At 43.8% G+C, this 24865-nt stretch overlaps 1 protein-coding gene and 1 non-coding gene across 5 annotated transcripts in view; one reads left to right on the top strand and one right to left on the bottom strand.

The window, feature by feature from the left end:
* Nucleotides 1-24865, top strand: part of LOC131702963 (zinc finger protein 135-like) — a 145234-nt gene that overhangs the window by 112006 nt on the left and 8363 nt on the right. The window contains exons 1-3 of one of the 4 annotated variants that reach the window (XM_059005801.1): nucleotides 18467-18561; nucleotides 19304-19567; nucleotides 21631-22128. In XM_059005801.1, coding sequence (XP_058861784.1) covers nucleotides 21867-22128 — 262 coding nt within the window. In that variant the 5' untranslated portion in view covers nucleotides 18467-18561; nucleotides 19304-19567; nucleotides 21631-21866. Of the gene's footprint in view, nucleotides 1-18466; nucleotides 18562-18646; nucleotides 18734-19303; nucleotides 19568-21630; nucleotides 22129-24865 lie in introns of those variants that run through there. The other 3 variants (XM_059005803.1, XM_059005802.1, XM_059005804.1) reach the window with 3 other exon arrangements.
* Nucleotides 17298-17416, bottom strand: LOC131703391 (5S ribosomal RNA). Its single transcript, XR_009309854.1, has one exon. It is a non-coding gene; the product is annotated as a 5S ribosomal RNA (ribosomal RNA).

Below are 24865 nucleotides of genomic sequence, written 5' to 3' on the forward strand. Positions count from 1 at the left end.
AAATAAGAAAGATAAATAACAGACCCCTGCTAGACTAACATTAACCTAACAACGTTACACAGAACTGCACTTAATATACGGGATGTGACATAAGCTAAGAATTTAACAGGGGTAGAAAACTGATCCCGCTAGTTAGCTGACAAGAACGGAACATTAGCTAACGACAAGCAGTGGGAGGCTGTGTGGTCCAGTGGTTAAAGAAAAGGGCTTGTAACCAGGAGGTCCCCGGTTCAAATCAAACCTAAGCCAATGAATCATTGTGTTACCCTGAGCAAGTCACTTAACCTCCTTGTGCTCCGTCTTTCGGGTGAGACGTAATTGTAAGTGACTCTGCAGCTGATGCATAGTTCACACCCCCTAGTCTCTGTAAGTCGCCTTGGATAAAGGCGTCTGCAAAATAAACAAATTATGATAATAAAAACAAGCTAACTAACACAAAATAACAACTATATAAACAACAACATCACCTAGCGCGAGGAAAAGGGTTATGCTAATTAAATACTCACAGATAATGGAGATAGAAGTGAGATTTGAAGACTTTTTTGCTGCTGAAAGACAGCTTGTTTTAAACTGTTGAAATGGTTACACAGCAACGACACGGAACACAACAGTCAGCTGTTCATAGTGACGAGGAGGCGCGAGGCTATATATATATATATATATATATATATATATATATATATATATATAGCAGGTTGCTTGTTCCTCAGAAACAAATTGTCGGCCCACAGGAGTGATTAAAGGGTTAAACATGGAGTAGTTGAACTATCAGCTCTGGATCTGAACTGAAGGTCATAAATAAGCAGGGCAGCATCTTTCCAATTACCCGAGCACTCTGCTAGCCCCGTTCCCATGACAACAAAGACATCAATCTGAGGGCCCAAATTCTGAGAGCAGAAACTCAAAGTGTTTTTGTATGTGTAGCTATCTTCAAGGTCAGAGAAGAGCAGTTCTTTGTCAAGTCAAGTTAGTCAGTCAGAGAAAAAGGGAGCTCATGTCAACACCTTTAACCAGCAGCTCTAACAACATCCAGCAAAGCACCCGATAACAAAAAAAATAATTGAAGAGAACCCTCAACGATTGGATTATTATTGAAGAAAAAAGAACGTTTATAAATAAATTAAAGGACTGGGTTATCTGACCAGGAAAATGATAACTCTACAGCAATTGACTGGGTTATCTGACCAGGAAAACAATAACTCTACAGCAATTGACTAGGTTATCTGACCAGGAAAATGATGACTCTACAGCAATTGACTGGGTTATCTGACCAGGAAAATGATAACTCTACAGCAATTGACTAGGTTATCTGACCAGGAAAATGATAACTCTACAGCAATTGACTGGGTTATCTGACCAGGAAAATGATAACTCTACAGCAATTGACTAGGTTATCTGACCAGGAAAATGATAACTCTACAGCAATTGACTGGGTTATCTGACCAGGAAAATGATAACTCTACAGCAATTGACTGGGTTATCTGACCAGGAAAATGATAACTCTACAGCAATTGACTGGGTTATCTGACCAGGAAAATGATAACTCTACAGCAATTGACTGGGTTATCTGACCAGGAAAATGATAACTCTACAGCAATTGACTAGGTTATCTGACCAGGAAAATGATAACTCTACAGCAATTGACTGGGTTATCTGACCAGGAAAATGATAACTCTACAGCAATTGACTGGGTTATCTGACCAGGAAAATGATAACTCTACAGCAATTGACTGGGTCGGCCTACCAGAACAATCAATTGTACAGCAAGAATCTACACATGGGGACAAAGACTGAAGAAAGAACCTCAACCACACTCTGCTGTTGCATCCACTCCACAAAAGAAATTGAGTATTCCCAGTTAAACCAAAGAATAGAAAATTGCAGAAATCATATTTGGAAAACGTTATAAATGTCTGTTTGCAGTAAAGTTCAAATTTGTGTTCTGTAAGAGCGGTGCGGCTAGGAGTGCTTTAGAACAAAATGTCTATTTTGCTATCTGAGGATTATAATTTAATAACTAAACTGAAAGAGAATTATATCTAGAGCTGTTGAATGCATGATAGATTTGGGGTGTTAAGTATTTTGTGCCGTGGTTCTAATTAAAGAACATTTTAACATCAGATTGATAAAGAATGAATTACTATTTGGTAATATCCGATTAATTCAAATTTACTGAACTTATACCCACATATTTACTCATTCAGTTATACTGCCATTTAATTATATTAGTTATTGACTAAGTTGTTATTTTTTTATTATTATTACAATTTATAGGATAGTTTATGAAGCTTTGCTTTTATATGTAATTGATACTTACACTGAAGCTGAGCTATCACGTGACAGTTGTTGATTATAGAGACTGCTGTACTGATTGATGCTGTTTTGATAATTAACCTGCTTTTCAATTTCTGTACCGTATGTTTAATTACTAGCTTTTGATAAAATTGATAAAAGATATCGTGGTGTTGCGTGTTTTATCATTCAGTTATTCTCTCTGTGATCTTGAACTCATTTGGAAGAAGTTTGTAACTCAGTTAACCCATTACACACATGTATTAATTCATTATCTTTAACTGAGTATTCAAACACCAATTCTCCCAACAAAATGATTGCTTCTGAGGAACAGTACATTCACCATGTCAACAGGGAGTGGTGAAGAAATCCGGTTGGCTTCTTTCACAACTCTAGACGTTGATGCATAATCACTGGGTGCAGGCAAACTTGAACTTACAGCAATAAAAAGTTTGTGGGGAGAAGCTCTCCTAACTGCCACGATTAACTCCCGCATAGGATGTCTTAAGGGGATTGTCCCTGAGCCAGGCTATTTGTCCCAAAGTGGATATCCAGAACTGTCCTCTTGCAGGGTCTGCACGTTGCACACATGCTGAGGTGTACTGCGCTGCAGTGTGGTACCCGGATATCCAGAACTGTCCTCTTGCAGCGTCTGCACGTTGCACACATGCTGAAGTGTACTGCGCTGCAGTGTGGTACCCGGATATCCAGAACTGTCCTCTTGCAGGGTCTGCACGTTGCACACATGCTGAGGTGTACTGCGCTGCAGTGTGGTACCCGGATATCCAGAACTGTCCTCTTGCAGGGTCTGCACGTTGCACACATGCTGAGGTGTACTGCGCTGCAGTGTGGTACCCGGATATCCAGAACTGTCCTCTTGCAGCGTCTGCACGTTGCACACATGCTGAAGTGTACTGCGCTGCAGTGTGGTACCCGGATATCCAGAACTGTCCTCTTGCAGGGTCTGCACGTTGCACACATGCTGAGGTGTACTGCGCTGCAGTGTGGTACCCGGATATCCAGAACTGTCCTCTTGCAGGGTCTGCACGTTGCACACATGCTGGGGAGTACTGCGCTGCAGTGTGGTACCCGGATATCCAGAACTGTCCTCTTGCAGGGTCTGCACGTTGCACACATGCTGGGGAGTACTGCGCTGCAGTGTGGTACCCGGATATCCAGAACTGTCCTCTTGCAGGGTCTGCACGTTGCACACATGCTGGGGGGTACTGCGCTGCAGTGTGGTACCCGGATATCCAGAACTGTCCTCTTGCAGGGTCTGCACGTTGCACACATGCTGGGAGTACTGCGCTGCAGTGTGGTACCCGGATATCCAGAACTGTCCTCTTGCAGGGTCTGCCCGTTGCACACATGCTGGGGTGTACTGTGCTGCAGTGTGGTACCCGGATATCCAGAACTGTCCTCTTGCAGGGTCTGCACGTTGCACACATGCTGGGGAGTACTGCTCTGCAGTGTGGTACCCGGATATCCAGAACTGCCCTCTTGCAGGGTCTGCACGTTGCACACATGCTCGGGAGTACTGAGCTGCAGTGTGGTACCCGGATATCCAGAACTGTCCTCTTGCAGGGTCTGCACGTTGCACACATGCTGGGGAGTACTGCGCTGCAGTGTGGTACCCGGATATCCAGAACTGTCCTCTTGCAGGGTCTGCCCGTTGCACACATGCTGGGGTGTACTGTGCTGCAGTGTGGTACCCGGATATCCAGAACTGTCCTCTTGCAGGGTCTGCACGTTGCACACATGCTGGGGAGTACTGCTCTGCAGTGTGGTACCCGGATATCCAGAACTGCCCTCTTGCAGGGTCTGCACGTTGCACACATGCTGGGGTGTACTGCGCTGCAGTCTGGTACCCGGATATCCAGAACTGTCCTCTTGCAGGGTCTGCACGTTGCACACATGCTGGGGTGTACTGCGCTGCAGTGTGGTTCCCGGATATCCAGAACTGTCCTCTTGCAGGGTCTGCATGTTGCACACATGCTGGGGAGTACTGCGCTGCAGTGTAGTACCCGGATATCCAGAACTGTCCTCTTGCAGGGTCTGCACGTTGCACACATGCTGGGGTGTACTGCGCTGCAGTCTGGTACCCGGATATCCAGAACTGTCCTCTTGCAGGGTCTGCACGTTGCACACATGCTGTGGTGTACTGCGCTGCAGTGTGGTACCCGGATATCCAGAACTGTCCTCTTGCAGGGTCTGCACGTTGCACACATGCTGGGGAGTACTGCGCTGCAGTCTGGTACCCGGATATCCAGAACTGTCCTCTTGCAGGGTCTGCACGTTGCTCACATGCTGGGGAGTACTGCGCTGCAGTGTGGTACCCGGATATCCAGAACTGTCCTCTTGCAGGGTCTGCACGTTGCACACATGCTGGGGAGTACTGCGCTGCAGTGTGGTACCCGGATATCCAGAACTGTCCTCTTGCAGGGTCTGCACGTTGCACACATGCTGGGGAGTACTGCGCTGCAGTGTGGTACCCGGATATCCAGAACTGTCCTCTTGCAGGGTCTGCACGTTGCACACATGCTCGGGAGTACTGAGCTGCAGTGTGGTACCCGGATATCCAGAACTGTCCTCTTGCAGGGTCTGCATGTTGCACACATGCTGGGGATGTGATGTGCTGCAGTCTGGTACCCGGATATCCAGAACTGTCCTCTTGCAGGGTCTGCACGTTGCACACATGCTGGGGTGTACTGCGCTGCAGTGTGGTACCCGGATATCCAGAACTGTCCTCTTGCAGGGTCTGCACATTGCACTCATGCTGGGGAGTACTGCGCTGCAGTGTGGTACCCGGATATCCAGAACTGTCCTCTTGCAGGGTCTGCACGTTGCACACATGCTGGGGAGTACTGCGCTGCAGTGTGGTACCTGGATATCCAGAACTGTCCTCTTGCAGGGTCTGCATGTTGCACACATGCTGGGGAGTACTGCGCTGCAGTGTGGTACCCGGATATCCAGAACTGTCCTCTTGCAGGGTCTGCACGTTGCACACATGCTGGGGTGTACTGCGCTGCAGTGTGGTACCTGGATATCCAGAACTGTCCTCTTGCAGGGTCTGCACGTTGCACACATGCTGGGGTGTACTGCGCTGCAGTGTGGTACCCGGATATCCAGAACTGCCCTCTTGCAGGGTCTGCACGTTGCACACATGCTGGGGAGTACTGCGCTGCAGTGTGGTACCCGGATATCCAGAACTGTCCTCTTGCAGGGTCTGCACGTTGCACACATGCTGAAGTGTACTGCGCTGCAGTGTGGTACCCGGTTATCCAGAACTGTCCTCTTGCAGGGTCTGCACGTTGCACACATGCTGGGGTGTACTGCGCTGCAGTCTGGTACCCGGATATCCAGAAGTGTCCTCTTGCAGGGTCTGCACGTTGCACACATGCTGAGGTGTACTGCGCTGCAGTCAGGTACCCGGATATCCAGAACTGTCCTCTTGCAGGGTCTGCACGTTGCACACATGCTGAGGTGTACTGCGCTGCAGTCTGGTACCCGGATATCCAGAACTGTCCTCTTGCAGGGTCTGCACGTTGCTCACATGCTGGGGAGTACTGCGCTGCAGTGTGGTACCCGGATATCCAGAACTGTCCTCTTGCAGGGTCTGCACGTTGCACACATGCTGGGGTGTACTGCGCTGCAGTGTGGTACCCGGATATCCAGAACTGTCCTCTTGCAGGGTCTGCATGTTGCACACATGCTGGGGAGTACTGCGCTGCAGTGTAGTACCCGGATATCCAGAACTGTCCTCTTGCAGGGTCTGCACGTTGCACACATGCTGGGGTGTACTGCGCTGCAGTCTGGTACCCGGATATCCAGAACTGTCCTCTTGCAGGGTCTGCACGTTGCACACATGCTGTGGTGTACTGCGCTGCAGTGTGGTACCCGGATATCCAGAACTGTCCTCTTGCAGGGTCTGCACATTGCACACATGCTGGGGAGTACTGCGCTGCAGTCTGGTACCCGGATATCCAGAACTGTCCTCTTGCAGGGTCTGCACGTTGCTCACATGCTGGGGAGTACTGCGCTGCAGTGTGGTACCCGGATATCCAGAACTGTCCTCTTGCAGGGTCTGCACGTTGCACACATGCTGGGGAGTACTGCGCTGCAGTGTGGTACCCGGATATCCAGAACTGTCCTCTTGCAGGGTCTGCACGTTGCACACATGCTGGGGAGTACTGCGCTGCAGTGTGGTACCCGGATATCCAGAACTGTCCTCTTGCAGGGTCTGCATGTTGCACACATGCTCGGGAGTACTGAGCTGCAGTGTGGTACCCGGATATCCAGAACTGTCCTCTTGCAGGGTCTGCATGTTGCACACATGCTGGGGATGTGATGTGCTGCAGTCTGGTACCCGGATATCCAGAACTGTCCTCTTGCAGGGTCTGCACGTTGCACACATGCTGGGGTGTACTGCGCTGCAGTGTGGTACCCGGATATCCAGAACTGTCCTCTTGCAGGGTCTGCACGTTGCACTCATGCTGGGGAGTACTGCGCTGCAGTGTGGTACCCGGATATCCAGAACTGTCCTCTTGCAGGGTCTGCACGTTGCACACATGCTGGGGAGTACTGCGCTGCAGTGTGGTACCTGGATATCCAGAACTGTCCTCTTGCAGGGTCTGCATGTTGCACACATGCTGGGGAGTACTGCGCTGCAGTGTGGTACCCGGATATCCAGAACTGTCCTCTTGCAGGGTCTGCACGTTGCACACATGCTGGGGAGTACTGCGCTGCAGTTTGGTACCCGACTATCCAGAACTGTCCTCTTGCAGGGTCTGCATGTTGCACACATGCTGGGGATGTACTGTGCTGCAGTGTAGTACCCGGATATCCAGAACTGTCCTCTTGCAGGCTCTGCACGTTGCACACATGCTGGGGAGTACTGCGCTGCAGTGTGGTACCTGGATATCCAGAACTGTCCTCTTGCAGGGTCTGCATGTTGCACACATGCTGGGGAGTACTGCGCTGCAGTGTGGTACCCGGATATCCAGAACTGTCCTCTTGCAGGGTCTGCACGTTGCACACATGCTGGGGAGTACTGAGCTGCAGTGTGGTACCCGGATATACAGAACTGTCGTCTTGCAGGGTCTGCATGTTGCACACATGCTGGGGATGTACTGTGCTGCAGTGTGGTACCCGGATATCCAGAACTGTCCTCTTGCAGGGTCTGCATGTTGCACACATGCTGGGGATGTACTGTGCTGCAGTGTAGTACCCGGATATCCAGAACTGTCCTCTTGCAGGCTCTGCACGTTGCACACATGCTGGGGAGTACTGCGCTGCAGTGTGGTACCTGGATATCCAGAACTGTCCTCTTGCAGGGTCTGCATGTTGCACACATGCTGGGGAGTACTGCGCTGCAGTGTGGTACCCGGATATCCAGAACTGTCCTCTTGCAGGGTCTGCACGTTGTACACATGCTGGGGAGTACTGAGCTGCAGTGTGGTACCCGGATATACAGAACTGTCGTCTTGCAGGGTCTGCATGTTGCACACATGCTGGGGATGTACTGTGCTGCAGTGTGGTACCCGGATATCCAGAACTGTCCTCTTGCAGGGTCTGCATGTTGCACACATGCTGGGGAGTACTGCGCTGCAGTTTGGTACCCGGATATCCAGAACTGTCCTCTTGCAGGGTCTGCATGTTGCACACATGCTGGGGAGTACTGCGCTGCAGTTTGGTACCCGACTATCCAGAACTGTCCTCTTGCAGGGTCTGCATGTTGCACACATGCTGGGGATGTACTGTGCTGCAGTGTGGTACCCGGATATCCAGAACTGTCCTCTTGCAGGCTCTGCACGTTGCACACATGCTGGGGAGTACTGCGCTGCAGTTTGGTACCCGACTATCCAGAACTGTCCTCTTGCAGGGTCTGCATGTTGCACACATGCTGGGGAGTACTGCGCTGCAGTGTGGTACCCGGATATCCAGAACTGTCCTCTTGCAGGGTCTGCATGTTGCACACATGCTGGGGATGTACTGTGCTGCAGTGTGGTACCCGGATATCCAGAACTGTCCTCTTGCAGGCTCTGCACGTTGCACACATGCTGGGGAGTACTGCGCTGCAGTGTGGTACCCGGATGTGGTCAAAAGTGTTGTGCATTCGATCCTCCAGGCCCCTCAGAAATGAGTCAGAGGAGATTTTCTGGGAATAACGGAAACTTTCTTCTTTTTTCTTGTATTTTTTTTTGTTTGTTCCTGTCACAAAGACGGCCGGAGTGGGTGGCGTCAGACCAGAAACAGGAACACAAACGACAGAGAGATGTGGTTTGGTATAAGCTGGGCGCGTGATCGCGCTCAGCATTTAATAAACAGAAAATAAATGGTTTTAAACACAAAAACACGGGACACGGCACTACACGCCAAAATAAAAAAGACAAACAAAACGACTACACAGTAAACAGACAGACAAACGAAACACGGTGAGTGAGACAATTATTCACTTTATATTTATGTTCTTTCTTATTATTTAGTTTCTCCTTCTCCACACTCGTTCTCCACTCACCGAACACCTAACCACGAGTGACTAAACGTGCATCTATTTATACTGTTGTGCTGGGATTCAATTACTAATTAATTACTCACTTGAATCCCAGCACGTGAATTCATTACGTGAAACCCCGTGTTCACATATTATATTTTAAATGCACGTGCGTGATGTGCAATCCCGTGCCTAAATACAAATATACACTTTTTAAATACACGTGAAACACAGACCCGTTTATATCCCGTGTACCAATGACTATACACCAACATTTACACACGCAACATACAACACATAACACACAATTGCACACAGGGACGGGGCACATTGCCACAGTTCCACACAGTGAACTTATCAAGGTTTTTTTTCCCCATGCTGGGATATAAAGGATATTGTTTTTTGTTGTCGTCATTGTTGTTTTGACTGATTGGATAACCTGCATGTTATTAGTGCAACTAACACACAACTAGCCTACTGACTAGCTTATGGTTACTGTGTATTTCTGTTGCACTAACTTTGTTGCATGTTATTGCCTTCCCTGTCGTATCAGTTGCTGATGAGAGTAATCATTGTGAGAATTGTCGTCATACTTCTATTTAATTGGTTACTGATTCCCATATATGTCCAAATATAAAGAAGCTTTGAAGTCAACTGCTGTTGTGCCCGCTTGTTTTTCATTGAGTTTAACAAGTTTCCATTCATCCAGTTACTGCCATCTGTGCCCATATTAAATATACACTTAAAGATCAGAATCAATATGACCTTGGTGTTTTACGCTGTCAGGTAGCTTTTCTGTTCAAAATATTTCCTCAGTTGTAAATATAGGACAGTAATTTGGGTGATTATCTGGGACCCCTTTAAATGCTCTGTTACAGCATTATACAGCCTGCCCAGTCAGCTCATCAAACTCTGAACTAGACTGCTCTGAGTTTCTCAAGAACAGGTCTGGCATTCATCTCTGTATCTCTGTACCTCACTCCTAACATGCCAGCTGTCTGCCACTCCCTAATCTTATTAACAAGCTCCCTATACCTGGCATTTATTTCCAAAACATGTTAATTGTTGGACAGAGGTCTCATAAAAGGCTATGTGACCAATTTGCAGGTGAGGCCACGTGCCCTGCATCCTGCCAGGAACTGCCTAACATCCATGTTAAACCCTGCAGTGACCAGCTTATTCTCATGCTGAATTTCACAAGTGAATTCCAGAAAGTCCTCATACAGAAAATCAACACCAGCAGCATTGTGAGACATTACATTCATCCCGTTTCCCATGAAAGGAAGAAGAGGTACATCCAACAGGACCTGCGTGTAAATAATGTGAATTTGTGGTTGGGGAAAAAGGGTGGTGTAAATTCAGCAGGGTTGAGGCTACTGAATCAGCCCACTGTCTGCGTCACCTAGCCCTCCAGACTGGAACCCGGGGCTGAATCTCGGACTGCAGCGTGAACCCTTGTCAATCCGCATAATAATTGGACTGCAGCCAGTTTTTCTACAGTGTGCAAGGTTTAGATCTGTACAACTCATTTTCTTTTAGTAAGTGTTTTATTTGTACCTACTTTGTGTCATGCTGCTCAGCAGCTATTTTTGCTGTTGTGTAATAAAAAGCCTGGGTGTCTATTTAGATTACCCTCCAGTTTCCAGTCTCCTTCATAAAATAGCTGGTTCGCTACAATACCTTCAGAGATCACTCTGATTGGATACAACATGCCATAATCATGACCTTCTCCTGAACAGGATATGTAGAGCCTTGTAATAATGTCTAAATAAAATGCTAGTGGAACTGCAATAGAGCATTGCTGCTCCACCCCCTCTGCTGATGGGGGCGCTCTAAGGGAAATAGGGGTGTATGAGTCAGGGTTGAAACTTTTTTAAATTGAACTCATCTGGCTCACACTAAAACTATGCTAGTAGTAAAGGCATGACGTCAAGTGTGCCCCTATGGTACCCATATGCTACTGTACTCTTATGCTGTTACATTTGTTTATTATCCCTAATGTTACCATTGTGATTTTGTAAAATGTGCCCTTTCTGGCACTGGCATAGCCATGATTTTTTAAATCAACATCTATGACATGTCAGCTCACTTGCTTTCTCTCTTGAGGTTCTGTGATACATCCGCAGAGAATATTAACAAAGCTCTATTCAAAAGTTGTTTTCCTTTTCTTGAAAAGCGTGTTACTAAACTAACTGAAGGGTTTCATTTGGAAACTAATCATACAGTATGTGAAATTGTTGCCCAGCAGTCCTGTGCCTGACAGAGATGCAGGAAACCATTGTGTGTCTTGCATTTTTGTGTTTAAAATCTAAATGACCACATCTCTCTAATACATTACCTGCTTAGTCAATCAGAGGTATGACAAGCATGCCTGTGTAATTAACAGGGCAGAGGATGAGTCCAAACCAGCGATCCGACCCACAGCAAGCAAGCAAGCAAAGAGCTGGTCTGCATTGTGGTTATAGAGCTTTTATCCTCATCTCATCTCATCGACAGGGGATGGAATCCATAACGACAGTGCAACACACAGTACTGCCCATTACACTACCAATGAAAATCATTTCTGCTCACTCAAAAAATATATATTGGTAGATATTCAAAGTTATTTAAGAAGCATTTGATTACATTTACTTCCACTGGTATTTGAGTAATCCTTAATGACACAGTTCTAGTGAATTATTGCTTAATTCATGAAGCGCCATTGTCCACTGAAATGAATAGGACAATACTGGTACTGTAAGTAATAACATGGATCAACAGGTAAGGTTGAAAAAAAACACTGCAATTTAAACTTTAACTAAACATTTAAACTGAATGTCAGTGCAACCTAGTCCAAATGACTTCAGATAGAGTGTAAGTATTATGAAACAACTGATTGTTTCTAAATGAATTCATTCATGTTTGTTAGACGTTCAAAGATTTATTTTTGTTATACAGTTCAAACCTTTACAAAATGGCAGTACATTGCAGCAGGTCTTTTGTTGACAGTAGACATTTGAGTCAATTGTATTGTACAGTACCCAGTATAAATTGTATTTGAGTTTATTTTTATTGTATAGTATACAGTATATATTGTATTTGAGTTTATTTTTATTGTATAGTATACAGTATATATTGTACTTGAGTTTATTTTTATTGTATAGTATACAGTATATATTGTATTTGAGTTTATTTTTATTGTATAGTATACAGTATATATTGTATTTGAGTTTATTTTTATTGTATAGTATACAGTATATATTGTATTTGAGTTTATTTTTATTGTATAGTCTATTTTACTGTATATTTATGATGCAGGTATTCCCGCTCAGAGTAATTTATCCTGGAGTGATACCCTGGACAGCCATGTTGAGGCCTTTTCCACACAAGTAATGTTTTGGTGCCCTCTGGTGAGCTTTCCTTGTACTTGTAAATGCGTGTATAGGATTACTATCAGCAAAAAACAAAACAAAACAACAACCTTAAATAATATTAGAAAACGAAAGATAGAATAAAGGGATAATCTTGCCCCATTACAGAAGACACCCCCTTTCCTTTTAGTAATTAAACAAATTAAAAAATAATAATGAAAGAATATAAACAAACAAACAAGGTTTATTCATCCTGTTGATTTTCAAGTTCTTCTAGCTGGGCTCCTTATTGCACTCATTCTGTGATCTTTTTACAGTATCTGTAAATACCTCTGGTTTGTGCTAAAGCTGAAAAAAATCCATAACAGTGCTGGATTCTCTGGTTTTCAGCCAGGTGGATAAGCTACTATAGTCATATTATTAGAGCCAAGGACAGGTGTCCTGGTAGGGTTAAAGCTAGCCTGCACACACAAGTAAAGTAGAGTTGATGAAATCGTACTTAATAATAACAAGAGCAAAGTCTTCTGTTGAGATTAGTTTGGAATCCAAAGCGTATAAAGGTTCACTTCATTACTGCACTGAGTGTGGAATTGCTTTGTCCCAATCAGATCTCATTATATTGATGAGTTTCTCGAGAGCACTTCATTATTGCACTGTATGCTCTGTTCTCTGCTAATTTTCCACAGTTAAATCCTGAATCCCTGCTTCCCGTCATGTGTCAAATAATTGCTGTGTCTTGTTCTTTTCTGTGCCTCCTACAAATATTCAGCAATTGAATTCTCTTCCAAAGTAAAAACAGAAATGCAGTTTATTGATTAGAAGCCTATTTTATTATTATTATTATTATTATTATTGAATGACGTATATGTTGAATAATAATAATAATTTAAACTAATGTTATTTGTGTGTCATATTTATCGGTATTACTTTGAATGTATTGTTTGTGGTGTGTGTGCTCTCTAGGCAGCAAGGTGTTTGCAATGCTGTAAACAAACAGTGTACTATTTTTCACCGTGTTTGTTGTCTGCTTATACTCGCCCACCGCGGCTTTGGCCCTGCGCCCCCCCCCCCGGTACACGCTACGCGCTGACCAGGTGTGTGTGTTGACCACGCGGTTAGGGTCGGCACATTGCGTAGCGGCCTCCCTGGTGCTGTGATACTGCGGCGCACGCATAACCCGTGATGTTATTATCTCGGGGCACAGGTGCTTAATATAAGCGCCTCAGTGGTAGTGCACAACAACGCTGCACGATACACGGTGCACTTAGTGCCCTCAGTACTGGGAGTGTGCAGTGCTCGCATCACACAGAACACGTGTGCACGTGTGCTGATACCTCTACCACTCTAGTGTGATTACGCACGGTACTCAGTTCACGTAGATATGGTGCCTGGGACGCACAGTGCAAGCAGTGCATGTGGTGCACGTTGCACTAATTGCGTAGGCACTGGTCAACCTAGCATATAGCTCACAGTGCTGCGCAGCACCCAGTGTAAACAGGGTACTCGGCACAAGGTGCACAAGGTTAATACCCTTGCTGCAACAATAGTGGTTGTATACACTATGCTAACACTTGCAAGTGTTCGTCGCAGTGCAAGCAGTGTCTCAGTGCTAATGCACAAGGCCAGGACTATGTCAGTGTCTCATCCCTGTATGGACATTATGGATCTCAAAGCCAAGATGACCCAGGTCCTGTCCAGGTCCCACAGCCCCAATCGCCATACCCCCCCCCCCTCTCTCCCAACGGAGTGCAGGAGGGGTGGGCATGGTCGTCTCAGCTGGTACAGGAGGACACGCTGTCTATAGCGGCCTCGGGTGACGGGGCTTCTTTCTCCTCGGAGATGCAAGTGGGTGAGACCCTTACCGAGGAAGAGCCTGGTTCTGAGAGTGTCTCAGAAGCCAGTACCACCCCGCTGTCCAGCTCCATTTCGGCACTTGTGGGACATGCTGCAGCTTTCCTGCAGCTCCCCGGGACGCCAGCATCAGAACCATGCTGGTCCATTTTCCGGAAGCAGGCGCTGGTTCCCCACCCACAGAGGTTCCCAGCCTTCCCAGATTTTTTGGAGGAGGTACGCTCCTCCTGGGACCACCCGGCCTCGGGACTCAGTGTGCTGAAGCAGGCTGCATCGCTTGCCTCCTGGTAGACTCCACCATTGCAGCCTTGGTTAAGGCCCCGCCGGTGGGTGGTCTTATTAAAGACCCGGCGTGCCCGAACCCCCAATGCAGGGTGACGGAGACACATTTGAAGCGAGCCTACACAGCAGAAGCGCAGGCAACTCGCTTGGCTAATACAGCTAGTGTGCTGACCACATATTTAGATGGTGTATTGCATGAAGCCCCACTCCCCGGGCCTGTGGCCATGGAGCTGCGACTCCTGTCCAGCACACTGCTGCAAGTCTCCAGTCTCCAAGTACAAGCCCTTGGCCGGAGCCTGGCTAGCTTAGTGGTGGCTCGTAGACAGCTATGGCTGTCTCAAGCCAGGGTCCCTGATGCGGATAAGGCCGCGCTGCTTGACGCGCCCATATCCCCAGGTCATACGTTTGGGAGAGCAGTGGAGGAGATTTTGCAAAGATCCCACCAGGAACGCGAGGTATCCAGTCAGGTGGCCGCATTGCTCCCTCCCTGTGCCGCTGCATGGGGTAGGTCAGGCCGCTGACGAGCTCCACAGACTCGGACTGTCACACGAACAGTCCCAGTCTCCACAGCTCCACTGGGTGACCTAAGGCATCGCACACCAGCAGGTAACCGAGCCCGACCGGCAGGTCGTGGTCAGTCCACAAACCAGCGTCATAGAAGATTTAGGCCAGCGCCCTAAATACTCACTCAAAATTGCCAAGCCGCGTGGGGCAAATTCTATTTCCTCTCGGCCACGAAGGTCCTTGTCCTTCCGAAACCCAAGGTGGCGTAGTCAACACAATCTCTTGGTATCATACAGGTTACAGTGGACACCCTACCCGTGACACATACATGTAAACTACACCACGGTGAGCAGCTCCTTCCTCCAGACACAGACCACACTGGAGTGTTTAGATTACTGGGTGTGAGGAGCCTTGTGTTAACAATGGGAGAACTGGGCTGACTGGGGAGCTCACTGCTGCTGCCTATTTCAAATGTTTTATTACTGTGTTACAGTATGGGGCAGCAGTAGTGCTCTGGCTCCCTCTTGTGGTCAGTGTGAGTGATGGCAGTGTGTGCAGCTTGGCAGGGCACTGATGCCTGTTTCCGGAGAGGGATTCAATCAAACACTAAGTTCACAGTTTAATAGAAGAGTGGATTAGTTCTATTTGTGTATGTGTTCTAAGCGCTGCACTTCTGTTTCAATAAGTGTCACAGACAGTTCTATGAGATCTGTTCTGTGAACACAGGTGGGACTTGATAGGGTTGGGTGACTCACAGTGCAGTTAGATTATCCTTCCTGTAGTTTTATGTTTAGCCTCTCAGTGCTTTCCTGCTCTCTAGGAGGGGCATTAGAAATCTGCCTGTTCAGAATGAACTGGCCCATAAGTGTTGAGACATGTGTGCCAGGGAGCTGCTGCACACATAAGGAATGAAGGAGACCAGGTGGGTAACAAGGATGACACAGGAGGCAAGACAATGAAGAATAAACTGCCTTCAATAACGCTGATGTGCTGATCCTTAATAAAAAATACAAATTCATTCAGGGACTTCTGAGTACCTCATTTAAAAATGTGTCTGAAATTGAGATAACATCATTTTTATTTTTATAAGTTATAATCCAAGTTAGAAAAAGTAGACTAAAGCACCCAATCTTCCATCTATTTGAGGTGCACACCATGTTAATATATGGGTCATTCCATACCAAGTCAACCAGTGCAGATTTTACTAGAAAAAATCACCTGGGTTTTTCTGACATGCTGAGTGCAGAAACTATGGTTGTTATTTTTTTTTTAATTTCTCCTTCGACCTATGACCTTGCAAGGGTCAACAAAAAATGAGAAATTATGTTGTAATCAAACTGCCATGTTTCTTCAATTTTGCATTGTCTGGAGTTAGATCTAGAGAAACAAGTGGCAGGGTTTGCTTCCAGTGGCACTAGCTTGGAGCTGAGGAGTTATCAACTTGCTTATGGGACTTGGTGTTTTTTGTTATCATGACATATTTGATTGAATACTGCTCATTTCTCCCGAGTAATCCAGGCTGATTCAAATTCAGGATGCTCTCTAATTAAGTATGACCCCATTTTTGGGTGGTTTTGCCTGTGGGCTTCTCGCCCTGGATTGTAAGTCAAGGTGTTTCTTCACCTCTTTAAATGTTGGTGATGCCCATCGCCTGGGCCTAACTACTGTTCTCAGCTGTTGACAGGACTTGGAGACGACGTTGTATTTTCTGGAAAAATTAGCAATAAACAAATTTAATTTTGACATTTTCTTTTACAAAGCATTTCAGCTATTGAATGACACCTCTCCATGCGTCTGACATTTCTATATTGCTTAATCCTGTCCAATACAATGTGGAATATTTGAAGTAGTGTCCGATACATTCAGCAAAACTTTTAAGGTTCCAAGTCAGGTCTACATCAACAATTATACAATTCTTAAGACAATTTGTTAATTCGTAATATTTTACCTCATGGTTTGACTTTTATCTTTCAAAATTTGAGTTAAGAAAAAGTTAACAAAAAAAAAGACCATTTCAATGTGTTAAAATATTTGTCCTTAATTGCAACCATATAGTAAAACCACTTACATTTCTTTTTGACTTTCTTCTTCTCTCCTCAAGATGCCATCTGTTCCAAATGTTGGATTTGTTGCTTTTTCTTTTTAAGGAACACCAGTAAGTTTTCATGGCAGCTAGAAAATAGAAAAGCATATTTAAATATGCATGTACCATTTTACTGTACATATATAGGCTGATATACTGATAATACATTGAATCTCAATGTCTTTGAAATCACGTAATTCCACAACAATGTCTATTTATCAAACTGAAAAATAATGTAATTTTTTATGTTTTAACAAACTCGAACACACACACACATGGGAAAAGGGCGGAATGGATTGAGTTCATATCATTTACTTATGTTAAAAGTTTCATGTTAAATGTTAAAATAAAATGTAAAAAAAAATTCTAGTTGGAGCAAGTGTGAGAATATTATTCGAAATATGTGGGGAAATAGCGCCCCCTTTCAAGCTGTAGGTAGAAAAGCTTACAGCACCTGGTATTCCCAGGCGGTCTCCCATCCAAGTACTAACCAGGCCCGACCTTGCTTAGCTTCCGAGATCAGACGAGATCGGGCGTTCTCAAGGTGGTATGGCCGTAAGCGGAAAGCTGTGGTGGTTTAGTATGTTTCATAGTAACTAATACCGGAATAGTGCTACACGAGGAAAAAAGCATTGCTTAAAATGAATGAATGAATTCATAAATATCGACATAAATGTATTTATTCCCATACGTATTTATTTATTCATTTCAATATTTACATATTACTTTATTTATTTCGATAATTGCAGGTGGTCGGACAAACTTCATACAAGATTCTCGTCTGTATTGTTCTTTCAGTAGCCTAAATACCAAATTTAAACGACACCAAAACTGACCACGGGGTAAGAACAAATAAAAAATAAGAAACGCATATGCACGGCCATAAAACGACACACACACACACACACACACACACACACACACACACACACACACACACACACACACACACACACACACACACACACACACACACACACACACACACACACACACACACACACACACACACAACCTGAAAAGCAAACATTATACTGAAGGGAAAACAAACACGTAAAGAAGCAGAAATGAAATCCACACACCGTTATTAAAACAGCCGATCTCAGTTGTATTGTGTAATGAATGATAAAGGGCTAGATGTGTCATTGGACTCCGCTGACGAGGGGCAGCAGTAGGTTTAGTGGTTATTTGTTTATGCTCGACAGATGATTCGGTCAGGATGGACACAGACCTGCACTTGCTCAAGGCAGACATATTTTAAACTCAAGTCTCATTCTGTATCACCAACACTGCATTGCCATGAAAAACTTGAATAAACCATCTTTGGAAACACTGGTATTAAAATATTGTATATGTACGAATCTTGCAAAATTAAAAAAAAAAAAAAAAAATATCGGTAGTTTGATACAGCCTCTGTTCTTCTATACAATATTTTATATAATTCTATGCATTTCAGTGGGTAGTTCTAACCGCAAAGTCAGACACACCTAAATTTTTCCCAGTCTTTCCCCGCCAGCTTTTTGTCACATAATCTGGCCAATCAAATGTTCCATTAATCATTTTAGACTCGCAAGTAACCAATCAGAAGCAAAGCATTCGTTTTGCCCCCCAGAACAAGCTTGGTTTCCAAAAACTCAACTGAACCGGACGCATCATTTTAAAGCGCAAGATTTGCGGCGGGTTTGAGTTTTGAAGATTAGTAGCGGGTGAGTTGTTAACCATTTCATAAAATCCTGGATTTATATTGGTCTGGTGGGGTCTGGTAGGAAGATGTTGGAGAGCGGGATGTTGGAGAGCGGGATTCTGGGAAGAGCTGAGTTCGTGGTACCAGATGTGTGATTTTCAATAAAGTGTGTTCATTTAGAAGTAATACACAGTGTGAGTCTAATCGTTTGTGGAATCCACCCAATCTATAACACTGCTTGTACGAGAGCAGCCTGTTTCCTGTTTGTGTGTGAATACAACATGTAGTCAAATTTTTCCGCATTTTCTGAAACGTTAGTATAAACAACACGTTGACAATGTAATCCATATTTTATATATATATATATATATATATATATATATATATATATATATATATGTCTGTGTGTGTGTGTGTGTGTGTGTGTGTGTGTGTGTGTGTGTGTGTGTATGTCAATGGTTAACACGATTTCTGCTTCAGGGTTAAACCGAAAACTCGCCGAATTTGCAGGAGTTTTTTTAATAGACGCATGCGCAATCAGTAATTTAAATTAAACATCTTCATGTTTTGTGGCGATTTAAAAGTGAAATCCACCTTAAGAGTCAGATCAGAATAATTCTGGTATTTTTAAGTTTCTGGAGTCTGAAAGTGAAATACAAATCCACTGCACTCGGGCGAGCGCTTTGACTGGGTGTGCCTGTCAGGAGCCCCCACTTAAACCTCTTTGACAGGACTTATAATCTTTCTTTTTTTATTTTTGGCAGCTACCGAGCAGAACCCCATTTGATACTGTGGACAGTTTAAAGATGGAATCAGTCCCGATTAAAGAGGAGCTCCCTAAACTTGAACTGGTCCCCATTAGACTGGAGTTCTCTGGACTGTCTTCCCTCCCCATTAAACAGAAGCTCTGTGAGATGCCATCTGACAGCATCAAGTCGGAGGTGTCTGGGATTAAAGCTGAGCGCAATGAATTGGAGATCTCCCAGACAGAAGAACCCCTTCCTGTGAATGAAGAGGTGCTGGAAATGGTGTGTATTACTAAACTGGAACCCCTACAGAGACATATATAGAACTATGTGTACTCTCTCGTGTTCTTATCATCACCCAAGATGATGGACCGAAATCTCACTTGAACTCCGCTGATTGTAGCTCTAGATCTGTCTATAGATATATATCTGTAGTTTTGACGGTAAAATAACAGAGTTAAGTGATCTTTAACAAAGAACCCATGAACGTGACCACAACACCAGAATGGTGAAAATGTAGTCACAGCAGTTATAAGATTTTTTTTAAAGAATTATGTATGGGTTGGTTATGTATGTCAGACTGACTATAAGATATATCTGTCAGAAGTTCTCTACCAATAAATCTCTAGGCAAACGTATTCGACTGCATTGCTGTGTATACAAACTGTATAGGTATTTTGATCTAAGTGCTTTCAATGTATTTCATGCTAGTAATGTGAAACCATTTTTCTTTTCATTTGTGATCAGCAGGGATGCCCTGACATGTCTCAAAACACAGGGGGGTTGAGCCCCCTTTTAAAATGCTGACTTTGCCCGAGGGTGGCTGAGGTCTCACGGCCCCCACATACTCGATGCTGGTGGGCAGTTGCTATTCATTCATCACATGATTTTTTTTTTATAATTCACCATAATCCTAACAATCCTAACCGAAACTTCAAAGCACAGGCAACCTCCAAAACCCTTATTTTATTTTATCCCCACGGGATGAATGCAGTACGTCCAGTACTTTCCCAGGCTTCTTGTAGAGTGTAGGTGTAGCGGTTGATCAAACACAACAGGGTGATGATGTGCACATTGCAGAAGTGTCACTGGTGCTTACATTAAAACATTTACAACTCATTCAGTTGGTGGGGTTCATAGATGTTCTTTGCATTCTTCACAAAATGTAAAAAATACAAATTCTCTGCCAAAATGCAAATTGCGCATTTTTCCACCGTATTCTGTTATAAACAGATTTCTAGGATCCCTGGGGATTAACACCTACTTTGAGCAATCGATCAAATCAATCCATTTTTAAATAAGTTGATCTACACAAAGTTTGACATGATTAAAGCATCATTTAGTAATTTAAAAATTACTTCTTTTATTCTATCGACCCTCATTTTTGTACACTGCAGTTTGTTTGTTTTAAACTTCGGCTCCCTGCTGCAGATTATTATTATTATTATTATTATTATTATTATTATTATTTATTTCTTAGCAGACGCCCTTATCCAGGGCGACTTACAATCGCAAGTAAATACAAATACATTCAAGTGTTACAATACAAGTCATACAATAAGAGCAAGAAATACAATAATTTTTGTTCAAGTGTAACAAACCACAATTCAATAATACAGAAGATAATAGTGATAGATACATCAGGATATGATTAAGTACAAACTACTACAGGTTAAACACTTGGCAGATTACAATATTCTGAAATACAGGATTAAATGCAGTAAAATAGGGGGCAGATAAGAGCAAAATAAAGCACATTTAAATGAAGGGTGATAGTGTCCCAGGATACAAACAGAGGAGTTCTACAGGTGCTGTTTGAAGAGGTGAGTCTTAAGGAGGCACCGGAATGTGGTCAGGGACTGGGCAGTCCTGACATCTGTAGGAAGGTCGTTCCACCACTGCGGAGCAAGGGTGGAGAAGGAGCGGGCTCGGGAGGCAGGGGACCGTAGCGGGTTGAACCCTATTTCAAAACACAAAAAAATGTTTTTTTTAAGGAGTGTACCATTAAAGTCCATTACAAATATAATAGGGTGTTACATATTGTTCTGTGTAAAATGCAGTGTCTGTTGTGGCATTGCAGTTTACACTGAGAAACATCTGCTTCAGAACCGGTACTGTGCCGCCACCGAACCACCTCGAGAGACGGGTCAGTGACAGAATAAAGAGTCTCTGCATTTTACCAGCATTTTACCAGCATTTCCCATTGACACTGAAAGTGACTCCGCATCAGTGCCGCCACAGACACAGTGATTTGCTTCAGTGTAGACATGCCTCAGCATTAGTGCTAATCAGGGTCTGTGATATGAAACCAGCCTTTCATCTTTTTTTTCTTTTTTTTCTGACAGTTACCAAGCAGAACCACGTTTGATGCCTTGGACAATGTGAAGATGGAATCTGTCCCGATTAAAGAGGAGCTCCCTAAACTTGAACTGGTCCCCATTAGACTGGAGTTCACTGGACTGGCTGCCCTCCCCATTAAACAGGAGCTCGGTGAGACGCCCTGTGACAGCATCAAGCCAGTGGTGGAATTAAAGCTGAGTGCAACGAACTGGAGATCTCCCAGACAGAAGAACCAGTTCCTATGAAAGAAGAGGTGCTGGAAATGGTGCGTATTAAAATGGAGCCCCTGAAAGAGGAGGTACTCTTGAAACCAGGGAAGGAAGAATCCGAAGACTTGAAAGCAGCCCCCACTGAGCTGGGTCCGGTACATCTGCGGGAGTGTAGCGTGGTGCTGGAGAGAATCTATGTGAGAAAGCAAGGCTCTGGAGAGGAAGGCTCTCCCAACAGCACGCAAGGAGGTGGACAGGACGACGAGAGCTCACATTCAGAGTGCAGTCCAGCAGGTGAGTGACTGACTAGCTGTGACATTGTCATTCTACACTGAGTGATGGCCACAGTGTGACTGAGAGGCTGAGAACAGATAGCAGGGCTCCACATTAGCATCCAGGTTCATTTCACATACTTGTCTACACTGAAGCAAATCACTGTGTCTGTGGCGGCACTGATGCGGAATCACTTTCAGTGTCATTGGGAAATGCTGGTAAATGCAGCGACACTCTCAAGGTGGTTCAGTGGAGGCACAGTGCCGGTGTGAAGCAGATTTTTCTCAGTGTGAACAGACACCACATTTTGTATAGGACAGTATGTAACACCCTATAATGTGTGTAATAGATGTTACTGGTACAGTCCTAAAACTCCCCTTATTTTTTCGTGTTCTGAAATCTGGTCCTGCCCACATCTGCAGCTGATGACACGGGGCTGAAGTTCGAAACCAACTGTCTGACCAGCGTAGGCTAGTATATTGTATATTTTATGTCACAGGTTGGGTAATAAATAGCTTAAATATTTAATTTCACCTCAGAATATAAATGATAAAAACACAAATACTGTTTAAAATACCATATGTTAACAGCATTTCTGCTTTATATTATAAAATAAAGTTTAATTTATTAGAATAAGTTAGAGTTCTGGCTAAAATGGTTTATTCTTTAATTAAAATACTGTAGCCTACTGTTTTATGTGTATGATTACATGGCACAAAAAGTTTGAAACAAACTTATCAGTTTAACTTGTCTAAGCAACATACTGAAATGTGAGTTACCGGTAGACTTTATGTTTTGTGCTCTTGCATATTTGAAGAACAGAATGTTTTTGTTTTTTAAAAAACGAATCCCTATTTAATGTGTGCAGCATACAGTATATTCTTTTGAAGTGTGACACACCGGCAGCATGTTTTAACACTGCATGATCTGCCTTCTATGTAAATGGAGGTATGCTGCCAAATTGCAGCTGAGCCTGTAATATCGCTGTGTGAATGCCGTACTGAAGGGTCCTTTTTGTAGGTTTACTTTTTTGCTTGAGTTTTTTTTTTTTTTTTTTTTTAAGTATTTTTTTTTACTAATTAATAAAAGCATGTCATGATCAGGACCCATCCTTCAATAAAAGGGCCGTTATGGCAGAACAAGTACACACATGAGGAAATACATCCACTCTGTCAGTCTGTGCATACAGTAAATTGGTAAGCAGAAATCAATATATTTTGGAGGTGATTATTGTGAAGAGTCTGAATCGGGATTCATTTCAAGACGTCATATACACAATTTGGGGGTGGGGCCCTCCTAGACGGTCACCTTGCTTGCCTTGCCCTAAGGCCGGCTCTGAGAGACAGTGCTAATCTCTGTAGCCGGACATGTACAAAAGTATTTAACAGCAGTTAAATGGACATTAACACATACCGTGAAACTTCTATTAAACGGCCAGGCATTTATTTACAAAACTCACAAGCAGACCAGCGCCTATTGGAGACTGCCAATTTATTTGAGACCTGGCGATTATATAGACGAGGAAACTTTGGAAAATGAACAAGCAGAAATAAAAATTTGTATTGTTAATATACTGTAATATTGTAAGGGTTTAAAAAGATTAGACAGCCAGGCATGGGTTATATAAATGCGAACAGGCCACTTGAATCAAGCATGGAGGGTTTATTACAGTGAAAAGGGATACAAAACAACCGTGCCAAACTCAATCTTTCTCTTCTTATCTGGACTCCCCTAAACTGACGGTACAGTAAAAACAAGCTCTATATACAAATAAGTAAATTAAAGATATAAACTACTAGCACTTTTGTTTATAAATATAGATCAATGTTGTCTATTAATAAAGATAAGTAATGAAATAATAATAATAGGTCTAATACTGGTAATAATAAGTTCAATCCATCCCAGATATAGAATGCAGGTAGGTTAGCCTTACAGCGCAATAATAATAATAGTTTGTTTTTTCTTATGGCCCCTGGTGGTGATGTCTCCGTTCAGTATATCCAAGTAACCATTTCCATAACCGCTTACTCCTTTACAGGGTCATGGGGAGTAACCATTATGTATTGTGATAACAGCATCTTCCAGATATCATTTCAATTTCCATTTAAATCATGATCTTATGTACACTTTGTATTACTAAACTTTGTACTTCTGCCCTCATATAATGCGTCTTTATTTTACACATTGCAATTGAAGGTAACCTGGCTTCAAAACGATACAATTAAATACTGGTCTTTTTTTATTCTTAATAAAATTACCCTTTTTATTTGTTATAAATGCAATAAATTCAACACAAAGCAACGCGATATACTGTTCAAAGCAAGAATTATTAAACTTAAACCAGAATGTATATGTTTGATGCCCTCAACACACACACTTCAAGTGGTGCTCCGCAGCCCTTGTGTGCTCACAAAGTCTCCTCGCAATTAACCCAGACGGCTCGTGAACCCACAATGCTATTCATGAGCTACTTGACTAACGACGGTGTTTGGGAAACACATCAGATTTGACACGTTGCTGTTACGATGGTCGAGTTACTTTTGGGAAACGGCACCCTGGATAACTTTCGAGTTAGACCTAATGTCGTTTAAACAATACATTTCTAGCATATTTTTCCAACTATCAACATTAATAAGCACAGTCAACATTGATTATTTGAACATTTTCAACAGTAGTCTTTTTGAAACGAGTAAACACAAGTCTGTTTGCGGATCCTGGAGTAGTCTGTGGACTATGTGGTATCAGTGGTTTTGGTCGT

This window comes from Acipenser ruthenus, chromosome 32, assembly GCF_902713425.1.
Source record: "Acipenser ruthenus chromosome 32, fAciRut3.2 maternal haplotype, whole genome shotgun sequence".
NCBI classification, from domain to species: Eukaryota; Metazoa; Chordata; class Actinopteri; order Acipenseriformes; family Acipenseridae; genus Acipenser; species Acipenser ruthenus.